This window comes from Eupeodes corollae, chromosome 1 (genome assembly GCF_945859685.1).
Source record: "Eupeodes corollae chromosome 1, idEupCoro1.1, whole genome shotgun sequence".
In the NCBI taxonomy this organism is placed as follows: Eukaryota; Metazoa; Arthropoda; class Insecta; order Diptera; family Syrphidae; genus Eupeodes; species Eupeodes corollae.
Genome location: NC_079147.1, coordinates 119,621,291 through 119,633,188, shown reverse-complemented (window position 1 = coordinate 119,633,188; position 11,898 = coordinate 119,621,291). Strand labels below are relative to the sequence as shown.

The following is an 11,898-nucleotide window of genomic DNA, read 5'->3' as shown; positions in this document are numbered from 1 at the left end:
AATTTCATGTCAATTAAAAAAACATCCTTTTTTATTGTATTTCAAAGTTACGTATCTCTTAAAACAACACTCGTTATAAGTTAGCACATATTTTGCATTTTAATATAAACATTGAACGAAATTTTGTTCGTGGGCAGACTTGTCAATGCAAAACACAAACGCAAAAAAAAATATTCTGCCAATGAAGATAAGCAGTTGAAGAAAATATCGCATTAATTCCTCTTTTTAAACACGCGTTTCATTGATTTTCCAAAGAAATTATTTTCATAATCATTTTTGTAAATTAATGGTCTCCTTTACTCCACTAGGTGTTTATAAGAATTAAATTAATACTCTCCTCTGGTTTGTTGCATCTCTTCTTTTGGTTACACTATAGCTATAATACGGCATGTCCGCATGTGGTGTATCTAAAAATGTTGACAACTTGCCTTACGCACATTTGTGTAGTTCATACGGGTAAATATGTTGTTTGTCTCGTAAAGTAGATATATCAAAACTGCAATTGTGTTCTGCCATATTATAAAAATTGGGAATGTCATCTAAAAAAATTCTATTTTGGTTTAAATTTTGTTCAAAAAATCATCTACCTACATATCGCTAAGATCTATAAAAAAAAACTTTTTAGTTGCACATTATAAGCAGTGGTCAGGGGAATCTAATATTCTAGATTACATGTGCCTGAAACTATTTCTGTGACTCTTTATTTTTACAATTTTTTGGCGAATATTCAAGTTCATTGGCAAATTTCTGTAGGACAGGAACTAAAAGCAAACTAATATTTTAAAGCTATTTTAAATAAAAGATACTGTGAATTTACAAAGTTGATGTGTACCTATACTTTTCGTTTTGCTGATTATATGTATGGATATAAAAAAAGATTAAATTGTATTATAAGGTAATTGTTGTACTTATTTATCAACCAAATATAAACAGGAATTCAGTTATAATGGGACAGCTAAAACACATTCTTAAAATTGATAAAAATGATTTGTTATCTGTGTGTAAAAATTGCATTTAAAGAAAAATGTTTTTCATCTTGAAAAGAACTTGTTTATTTAATATAGTTTTGGAAACCTACTATACAATACTAGATGTTTTGAATAAACATGTACGCGGAATTACCACCGAACTACAAAGCAACAGGCAGTGTTGAAACTAATAAGTATTATTTTTTACTTTTGTGCGCAAAACCCAGGATTAAGGTCATATTTTATATCGGTACCATTGCATCAATACTTATTTTTTGGAAGAGTACTTACGATAACTTTGGCGACAATATATAATAACGGTTTTGGGTAGGGGAGCTTAATACAAGCACTTTTTTCTATACGAGGGGGTCTCCTCTCGATTCAGCTGGAGGGCCTATTTTATAAAAATTGGATTTAAATCTAAAACAAAATATTTAAAACCAACGGCAACACTTAAAGTTACAAATAACATAATTCTACTCTTCATGAACAATTTTGAATGAAGTTTTTCTTCACTCAATTGATATTGAAATAATCTTCAAATTCAAAATATATGAAAAAAATACAAAAATGACTTTTGGGATTATTTTTCTCATGATTTTAAACACCAATAAAGAAGTAATTGGTGAAGTTAGGTGCTCAATTCTTTATCACACTTTAAATAACTAAACACTATGTTTCTATGTTTTCTATCTTTTGAGATATTTAACAAAAAGTAAAATTATATTTTTTCCTTAAACCCAAAAGTTTCATTCATTTTAAAAGAAACTGCATTTTATAAAATTTGCACCCACCACAATCGTTTTAGAGAGCCCACTCAGGGGATCTTCCATATTTACCTTTTTGATGTCAATACAGTCACTGCGGTTATTTAATTTTTTTTTCGTATACGCACAAAGCTCCTATTTGTAACAAGGTTTCGTTCTCTGACTAAAAGATGTTTGATTTATTTTTGTTTGTTGGTTTTTGAGATTGTTAAAACTACTTTTTGAAGAGTTTTTGGTATTTAATTTCAGAATCAATTTTAATGATAAGTTCATCTTTATGAGTCAAGTTAAGCAATTCATTTAGCGTAACCTAGAATGCGCTACGAGAAGGCGTTGCATTTCTTTTTTAAGTAAGTCAGTCAATTTTGAAGTAAGTCAATAGTAACTAGAAAGTAGTCACGCAATGCAAGTCTCGTCTATGAATTCATCAATTCATCATCCGTACTAGTGTCATTGTGGAGTTCGTTAAGTTCTCCATTGATGGCCAAAAACCAATGTCTTTTTGGCAGTAACACATGTTTTAGTTGCTTACTGCTGAGGGAGTTTCTTAGTCCTTAAATTGGTGACCCACACTTTCTTTTCCATCAATCAGACATGGGTTTACTTATTTGCATGTTGTAAAAATTCGATTATTTGAGATCCCAAGCCGTACTTTCTTTAAAAGAAAATAGATGAATATAAAGTTTTTCTATCTATCTACATCAATTTCTTCTTTATTAGTATTTATAGCTATAAGTAAAAAAGTACATTTTTTAAAATTGCTCAAAATGCTTGTATTCAGCTCCTCGGCCAAAAACCGTTATTATAACTTGTCGCTAAAGTTATCGTACTCGTGCCTATTTCTTTAACTTGTTTGCAAACTATATTGTTTGTATATTACTAAACGAAAGAGTCGATATACTATAAAAGTTCAACACATATAAATTATTCAATCTTTGCAAGATTCCCTGTCAAATACACGACTCTTCCAGAAATTATCCAATTCATTGTTTTATTCGTCCACGTACTCCATAAAGAAAAACCTGGGTATCAACTTCTATTTGTAACATAATGATAACATTTTTTTATATATTTTCATTGTTTTTATCTTTTAACACATTGCGCTACTCCGCAAAATAATCGTAAGCCCCAAAATAAATTGTATCATAAACGACAAATCCAACGTTTACTGTTGGTACATGAAACCACTTCACAATTTTTTATTGAAGTTGTCGCTCAAAATAAAATTCGACTCAGTTGTAATGTGTGCTCAATTTATGACTGGTCTAACTTTTTACTGCTAACGTTTTAGTATTTAAAAAGAATAAAATCCTTAGATATTTTTTCACGATTTTTTACACTGTCAATAACAAACAAAATCGGCATGTGAATTGCTGTTGGATTTTTTTTATTGCAGTACATTTAATTTTTCAAATTTGAAAGAACTCCTTATTTGTTAAGTTTTTTTTTTCTAGGATTCAAAATTTTCTTGTATTGTTTGTTGCACACAATGATAATACTCCTTATACAAGAGAAATGAAATACTTGGTATTTTTATTATTACATGTTTGATGATTAAAAATACTCCATTTTACAAAATAGGAATCACAGACTGACTTTTCGGTTTGCTGCAAGCTATTTAGGATTAATAGGATTTTCACACCAAGTACAAACCCGGTTTTCGCGGAATTATCGGGTTTCGCCGAAAACCTACATCGAAAACTCAAGTTTTGCCATACATTTTTGGTAAACCACAAGTTTTATATAAAACATCTCGAAAACTAGTAGCAATTCAAAGTCGAACTAAACAAACAAACCTTTCGAAACATTCAGCACTCAAAAAAAAAATAATTTTGAAAAACGGAAGCTTCCTAATGACCGACAGTATGGCTTTCGTAGCAATAGGTCCACTGGTGATCTCATGGTCTATCTCACCGAACAGTGGAACAAATCTTTACATCGTTTTGGAGAAAGTGAGATTATTGCACTTGATATTTCAAAAGCATTTGATAGGAGCACCAAGAGCACCAAGCTCTCTTATCGATTAGTAATTACCTTTCGGATCGTTCAATACAAGTAGTATTGGATGGATTCAAGTCTGAAAACCATAAAATAAATGCTGGCATGCCCCAGGGCTCTGTTTTATCTCCAACACTCTTTCTCATTTTTACTAATGATCTCCTGTCTGCAACATCTAATTCAATACATTGTTTTGCTGACGATAGTACTCTTAGCTTTTCATGTTCGTTTTCAGATTCACATCCCTCTTCTTCGGATGTGGAACTGCAACGACAAAATATGATAAGCTCATTAAATTCCGACCTAAAACCGCGTGGAATTTAATGCTTCGAAAACCCAATGCTGCCTTGTATCGTTAAAGCCATTATCCATGGATGGCACATGCTTCAATGAGACTGAACACCTCGATATTCTCGGTATGTGTGTCACCAACCACCTCTTGTGGAATGATCACAAACGCGATGTCGCCAAAAATGCCGCAAGGTGTTTGGGTTTCCTTAGGCGATGCAAGAAATATTGCACCCCTTCTGATCTGGCTATTATCTACAAGACTAACATACGTCCAAAGCTTGAGTATAACTCCCATCTCTGGGCTGGTGCTCCTGCAACTAACTTAAGCCTCTTACATAATTTTGAACGTAGAGCATTTAACTTAATAGATGATAATATCACCATAAGTTCATTTACTTCGCTTGAACATCGCCGTAAGGTCTCTTTTCATCGTTATTTTAACGGCTTATGCTCTAGTGAAATAGCCAGTTGCATTCCTCCCCTTAAACAGTTCAACTGTAATACTCGCGATTCTAGGAATGCTCATCAGTATACCCTCTCCGGCCGTACTATCAAATACAGAGATTCGTTCCTTAGCTTTTTGGGCGTAACTTTCGTGTTAATCACTTCTTCTGGGGACTGAAATCATCTTTTCCCCTAGGTTTTCTTTTAACGATCTCTTCGTTCTTTTATCCCGAACCTTTACAAGGGTGCTCGAGGGAGGTCGCTTCGAAGAAATGGGGTTTTCCTTACGGTCTTCTCTCTATTTTTCGGTCCCTTCTCTGTCCGTCTGTGTTTCTTTCCTTTTTTTTCTTTTCGTAGAGCTTAAATGCTGAACGATTGAGTAAAAAAAATGCCTGAAATTACGAAATTTTGCTAGAAAAATTTGGGATTTTTGCCTAGAATTTTTGTATGAAGAATTTTCTGGCGTTTTTTCCAAAAAAAATTCTGGCGTAATTTCCGGGAGCCAATTTGATTTGAAATTTAAATAGGTTTGCGTGTGGTTTGTTTTGTCCTTTTACCCAACATATCAAACAGTGGTGGTGAGATAAATATTAATGATAAATTATCAGATTCTAATGACAGAGTGATTGGTGGCCAACAGAAAGATGGTGCGGTTGATGGATTACCGTCGCTTTCAGACAACAATGTTTCTACAAAAAAATAATCCAGGTAATAATCTTGTAATAACTCAAGAATCTATAAGCGAAATTCTACGCTCGACTCAACAACTTGAAGCTAGCGGATTCACTAGTTGATGTTCGCCGATGGTGTGCTGATGTTGATTTAAAGTAGAACGAGACAAACTGAAAAATTTCCACATGATTCAAAAGTTTAACCCTTATTGTTAGGTAGGGCAAAGTTGTGGTACGATAAATATGGATACCAGCATTATGGATGGTCAGATTTACCAGACTTACGCGCTACCTTGATCCATACGTTTTCAAGCGGTGCAGATATCGTTGAGCAACTTGGAATAAATGCAAATGTTGATAGTAGTGAGTTTGCATCCTACAGCGACTTTGTCATAGAAATATACCAGAAGAAAAAATTGTAAGAATAATCGTTGGGTGTATTTCTCAAATAAGTTTAAGAAACTCCCTGACATTTGTCATGCCATCTTCTGTTCAAAGTTTAATTGATCACTTATCGTCCATACGAGAGAGTCCTCATCGACGTCATAACATCAAAGACTTCAGAGGTGTTAGACCTCTCGTACGTAGAAACAATAAGATGGAATTTCAATCGCTGAAGCTTAAACTACCTAATAATACTGACAAAAGCCAAAAATGTTCATTCTGTGGGAAATTAGGTCATGAAGAAAGCGCTTGTTGGGCTAAGCAGCGAGCTGAGTGAAAAACAGGTTATCTTTGCCACGAAAAAGTTGCAACCGAAGTTACCACTCTAGTCATAATTAATCATCACTTATATCACTGTCTGCTTGACACAGAGTCAGATTGGTAGAAAGATATCTTCAAAGAAAACCACATCATTTCATTAGTAAAGATAACTTTATATTTTCGTAAGAATGGATATGCTAGTTGAATTTGAAGAAGCGAACGTAGGAATTACTTTTCATGTTATTGAACGCGAATATTTAAAAAATTAAATAATAATTGGAAAGGACGTATTAAAAGATCCATCTCTGTTGATAGTTGTTTATAGCTATGGCTCCACTTTGCGACAAATTGAGCCTGCCGTTTGTTTGAACACCCATGTCACTTATATTCAAGAATTTCCTTTTTTAAATCAACAACACTTGCAAGCCATTTTAGACAAATATTCAAAAAATATCATCACTGGGTTTCCAACAGTAAAAATTAATACTGGATTCCTTTTCTATTCGCCTATTGAAAGATACTACCGTCCATTATCACGCATATCAAATGTCTAATAATAAACGTAAAATAACTGCTAAGATAATCAAGGATCTAAAGACATGCAATATAGTAAGAGATAGTGAGTCTCCTTTTGAAAGCCCGGTCGTACGCGTTAAAAAGAAAAATGGGGGAAGTAAGGCAATAAATATTTTACTTCTTTGGATATGGCATCGGGTTTTCATCAAATACCTTTTGCTGATGAATCAATAGAAAATACAACTTTTGTTACACCAGATGCGTATGCCTTTTGGGGTCACTAATGCTCCAGTCGTTTTTCAAAGAGCAATTAACACATCACTGGGGGATCTTAAGAATACCGTTGCACTAGTCTTTATTGATAATGTTCTTATTCCATCTGTAACTGTCGAAGATGGACTTAGAAAACTGGAACTTGTATTATATGCCATGACAGTGAGTGGATTTTCCTCAATATAGAAAATGTATGTTTTTGGAAACAAAGATCGACTATTTGGGACGGGAAATTACTATCCATGGTATAAGATCAAGTAGCAATAAGATTGATGCTTTAGTAAGGTCACCAAATCGAACTAATGTCAAACCAATACGTCAGTTTATGGGATTGCCAAATTATTTCCGGAAATTTGTTCCGGAGTTTGCAGCAAAAACTAGCTGCATAACTTCTCTAACAAAAGTTAATGCCAAGTTTGAATGGACAAATGAATGTGAAACCGCCAGACCATATATACTCTAACAGCTTACATCACGACCTCTATTAATTATATTTATTATTTAACCACGAACTCCCAAATGAACTACATACCGATGCTAGCTCTATTGGATACGGTGCTGTACTTTTTCAGCGTATTGATGGACAGCTGCACATGGTAGCGTACTTTAGTCAGGCAACGAAGTCGTATGAATCTAAAAACCACAGCTATGAGCTGGAGACTTTTGGGTTTGTTCTTATTTATTTTTAATCAAAAACTGAAACCTAAATGATTTTATGTCTTATAGTTCTTGAGAAAATTTAAAATTACCAAAAAAAAACATTTAATTAAATTATTTTTCCCTTGCCTGAGTGTTTATGAAGTCTTATATTGAAAGTAATAGTCGAATATGGATTAAGATATTCCTAGGTAAATTAATTTTTCTTAAATCCAGCTCATTTACATGAAAAAAAACTTTTCGTGCACCAGACGCACCTTTCAGTCTCCCCACCTTGCACCCACACCACCATGCACCCACACCACCTAACACCCTCCCCAAATCCTTTAGTGTGACATACACCGAAACTCGCACACACACCCGTTTTGCATACTCCCAATCTCGCACCTACTATTATCACTATCAAAATAAGACCAAAAAAAGCAAAAAAAAAATAATTAAGTTAAAATATTTTGTATTGTTTTTTTTTTCAATTTTTTTTTAAAAACTAAGACATAAAATTGACTGTGGGAGGGTTGCGCAAAGGAAGCCAAATAACACCTGGTGGCTTCCCAATAAGAGATTCGGGTACAAAAATAGAGTTTAGTACAAGCCCAGCATAGAAAGTGGTTTTAAGTGTTTATTTGTGTGTCTTTCTTATATAAATATATCAACAGGCATGTATAAAGAAAAGGTAAAGCAAGCATGCCTGCCGCACTTCCCTACCCCGGACAACCTTGTCTACAACCTAATGAAACCAAAGGGGGTTCCTGTTCCTCTTGGTCTTCAGTGGGCTGGCAAAACATCGTCCTTGTAGGCAAGGGTCAAGCTAACGTAACAAAATCATTTGGTTTTCAGTTTTTGTTTAAAAATAAATAAGAGCAATAAATTCTAATACAAAACTCCCCACCCCCATAGTAATAAATATTTGTTTTTAAGTGTTCTTGAAAAATCCGTTATAATAACTTGTTGCCTGAGTTATCGTACTCTTGCCCAAAATATTACTAAATAATTTCACACCCCAATATGTTTTATCCAATTGTTGTAAGCAAACAAAACTGTGTACACAATTTACTGATACGACCGTATGCACTCGATATATATAAAAGTGCACTCGAGTATGTACATACATAAAACCGACTTGAATTACACCGTTAACCAAGCCAATTGTGAAATTTATTATTATAGTTGTAGTGGTAGTCAACTCTTTTTATTTTAATGTCAAATAAGATAGTGGCTTTTGTTGAAAATCAACGAGACTTGTTTAGATGTGTGCGATTATACGTACATTCATTTAATTAAGATAAATAATAAATTTAATAAATCTAATGTTAATGGAGCTTTATATCAGTATTGCCAATTTTTAATATATTTCAAACAAACTGAGCGAAAATTTAAATAATTTAATGTCAAATTAAGGTTAACATATAAATGAAGCTTGTATACATTATGATTCTACCTTTTACTTTACTTTTGAATAAACCTACATTTGAAAGCAACATCTGAACGATTTGCTTTGCAAAGTATACAATTGTCATTTCTTTTTGTTATGATGATAGAAATATGATATAATTAAGTATGGAACAAAATTTTGGTCAAAAGACTGCCGCCACCTCGATGGCACACCCCCATCCGATATGGTTCAAATTTTCGATGACGTAGAGACATAATTGAGGTTTTATGTAATGGCTTATCGACGTATACCTTTGTTCAAATACGGTCACGTGATATTGGTTCTCGACTTGGATTAACATTCGATCAAATGCGACAATTCTGCACGGCGATTTTCTTTGAAAATGATCATCCTTTTGGCATTTTTTGCCCACTGACGACACTTTTATGCTATAGTGTTAGCACATCTCCCATAAACCCAATTTTGCTCAAGGGTTAGGTTAGGTTAGGTTAACGTGGCTGCGGATTTAGCACACACACTTAGGCCAAGAGAAAGGCCCGTTATGATACCACATGAATCTAGAGAATTACTTCTAACTAGTCGAACCGAGCGAAGAAGATATTTGATATCCTTTTTAGCTAGTTCATTGGGATTATCAAAAGAGATGATTCTTCGTCCATGCAGCTCCTACAGAAGTCATTTGAGGCTGCGCCAAGTCGTATTGCGTGGCTGCCTATAAGACAGTGTCCTGTAAGGACACCTATTAGGGAGCTAATATGAAGTCTGCTTTGAGATAACAAGTCTTTAGAGCGCTTTAGGTCCAGTGAAGGCCATATGAGTTTTGTGGCTGGGCATGTTGATAAGCTGTGCCACCTAGAATTTGCTATCGCAAAAGCTGTTTCTTTTAGTATAAGTTTACATGTAGCTATCGGTATACCTATCTTCTCCCTTTCAGGTGAAATAGGTATGACAGTTCCATTTTAAGCGAGTTCATCGGCTCTACAATTACCTGTGATGTCTCTGTGGCCCGGCACCCAACAGAGGTGAATGTTAAATTGCTGCGCCATCTCCATAAGAGACGATCGACAATAGAGGGCCGTTAAAGATTTGGTTGAAACGCCGTCAAGGGATTTGATAGCAGCCTGACTGTCAGAGAAGATGCGGATATCAGAAGTTGATATCACGTTTTCTCTTAGCCAGAAGAGGACCTCTTTGATCGCTAAAATTTCCGCTTGAAAGACGCTACAATGATTAGGGAGGCGGAATGAGATACTTAGATTAAGCTTTTCTGAGTACACACCACTACCAACTCCCTCATTTTTTCTTGGATCCATCTGTATAAAAATGAATACATTTGTTATCCAGGTGTTTTTTGTCTTCCCATTCATCTCTGGATGGAATGGATACCTGGAAGTTTTTTCCAAATAGGGGTTTAGGAATAGTGTAGTCTATGTACTTTGGTATAGGACCAAAGAGGTTCAAAATGATGGAGTGCCCCACATTGTTGTTGGTCCATTGAGATGAGGCGTCGAGTCTTATCGCTGTACTCGCTGCCACTTGTTTACTGAAGATGTCGAGGGGTTTCAGATGGAGGAGAGTTTCTAACACTGCTGAGGGTGTGGTTCTCAATGCCCCGCTTATGCAGAGACATGCAGTGCGCTGAACTCTGCTGAGTATGTCTCAGTATGTGACTTTCTCCAGTGGAGTCCACCATACTGCAACCCCGTACATAAGTATTGGTCGGATGACCGATGTGTATAGCCAGTAGGTTATGCGAGGTTGAAAACCCCATTTGCTTCCTTTAGCTTTCTTGCAAAGGAAAAAAACTACTGTAGCTTTTTTTACTCTTTCCTGTATATTGGATTTCCAACTTAATTTTTTGTCCAATATCAGACCAAGGTATTTGGCTTCATTGGTAAAAATTAGTGGTATACCTTTTATTGAAGGAGGTACAATTACTGGGATCTTGTATTTCCGTGTGAAAAGGACGAGGTCTGTTTTTTGAGGATTAATACTAAGTCCGTAGTTATCAGCCCATGTCAATTTTTCTTTTGTAACAAGACCTTGAGGAAAAATTAAGTTAATACCCGACCCAGGACTGTATGTTGTATTAACGGATTGGGAGCTATCTGGGAAGTGGGTGTCTAATAGCAGGCTTAGCGTTTCTTCGCAAGTGTTAGTCCATGTACCATCTGAGTTTTTAAGACAACTAGGCATGGTTAGATTTGTCGAGAGAATCTTCCTCATCCTTGATGCCTCCGCGGATTCTTCTATTGAGTTACAGAAGGATCTCCATGAGGATCTTTTGGCTATTCTCAATTCTAGTTTATACTTTTTGAGGGATTCTTTATAGGAATCCCAATCTTGGGGATGTCTAGTCTTTTTGATTTTGCTCAAACTTTTGTACGATTTTTTTGTATTGTACACCCATTTGCACTATTAATTTGAACAAAATATTATAATACACATTTTTATAACTAACCCTAGTAAATTTAACGCGTTGCTCGATTGTGTATCTTTCCATTATTCTAATTGAATTAGTCTAAAATTGAAAAATACCAAAAGAGAAGCAGAACAAAATTGACGTTTAAATTTGGTTCACATTCAACATCAGCTCTTGAAATTTAACCATCTATTGCAAACATGGAAACGATTTTTTTTATTTAGTCCTTTCAACATTTAATAACACTCATTTTTTCTTATTTACTTGTAGATAAAAAAGCTTTAAAAATACATTTAAAATTCTTCAGCGGAGCTAAAATTAAAATATGATTAAGCGATTTGTGACATTTACAAATAAATACAAGATTATACGAGGAGTCTTATCATATGGTGCATTATGGCCTTGTGGTAGCCTTATCGAACAGACGCTTATAGAAAAGCGGTCCTTCGGAAACTACGACTGGGTTAAATGTTTTAAGTAAGTGTTTTAAAACCAAAATCTTAGCGATCAACTCCTTATATATATTACATTTTATCAAAGTACATATTTCTATTAATTTGCAAAAACCAGTTATGTGTACATAGAAGTCATTCAATTATCATACACTTTGTGTATTACTTTAGTTACGGTTAACACTTGCAATTAATACTATTTTTTTTCTTTCAATTCAGGACATAAAGCATACAATAAAAGTTAACATATTCCTACCTCCGTTGTTAAATTCAATTTTTAAACAATTACAAAAATTCATAAAAATTCAGCAATTGCCAATCATTCGGCTGATCATTCTCAT

The 11,898-nt window shown here is 34.5% G+C and overlaps 1 protein-coding gene across 4 annotated transcripts in view; it reads left to right on the top strand.

Annotated features, from left to right (window-relative positions):
• The first annotated feature begins 203 nt into the window (after positions 1–203).
• LOC129941094 (mpv17-like protein) overlaps positions 204–11,898 on the top strand; it is a 33,741-nt gene continuing 22,046 nt past the window's right edge. The window contains exons 1-2 of one of the 4 annotated variants that reach the window (XM_056049640.1): positions 204–456; positions 11,376–11,582. In XM_056049640.1, the coding sequence (XP_055905615.1) occupies positions 11,431–11,582 (152 nt within the window). In that variant the 5' untranslated portion in view covers positions 204–456; positions 11,376–11,430. Of the gene's footprint in view, positions 457–497; positions 896–1,054; positions 1,163–11,375; positions 11,583–11,898 lie in introns of those variants that run through there. The other 3 variants (XM_056049639.1, XM_056049641.1, XM_056049642.1) reach the window with 3 other exon arrangements.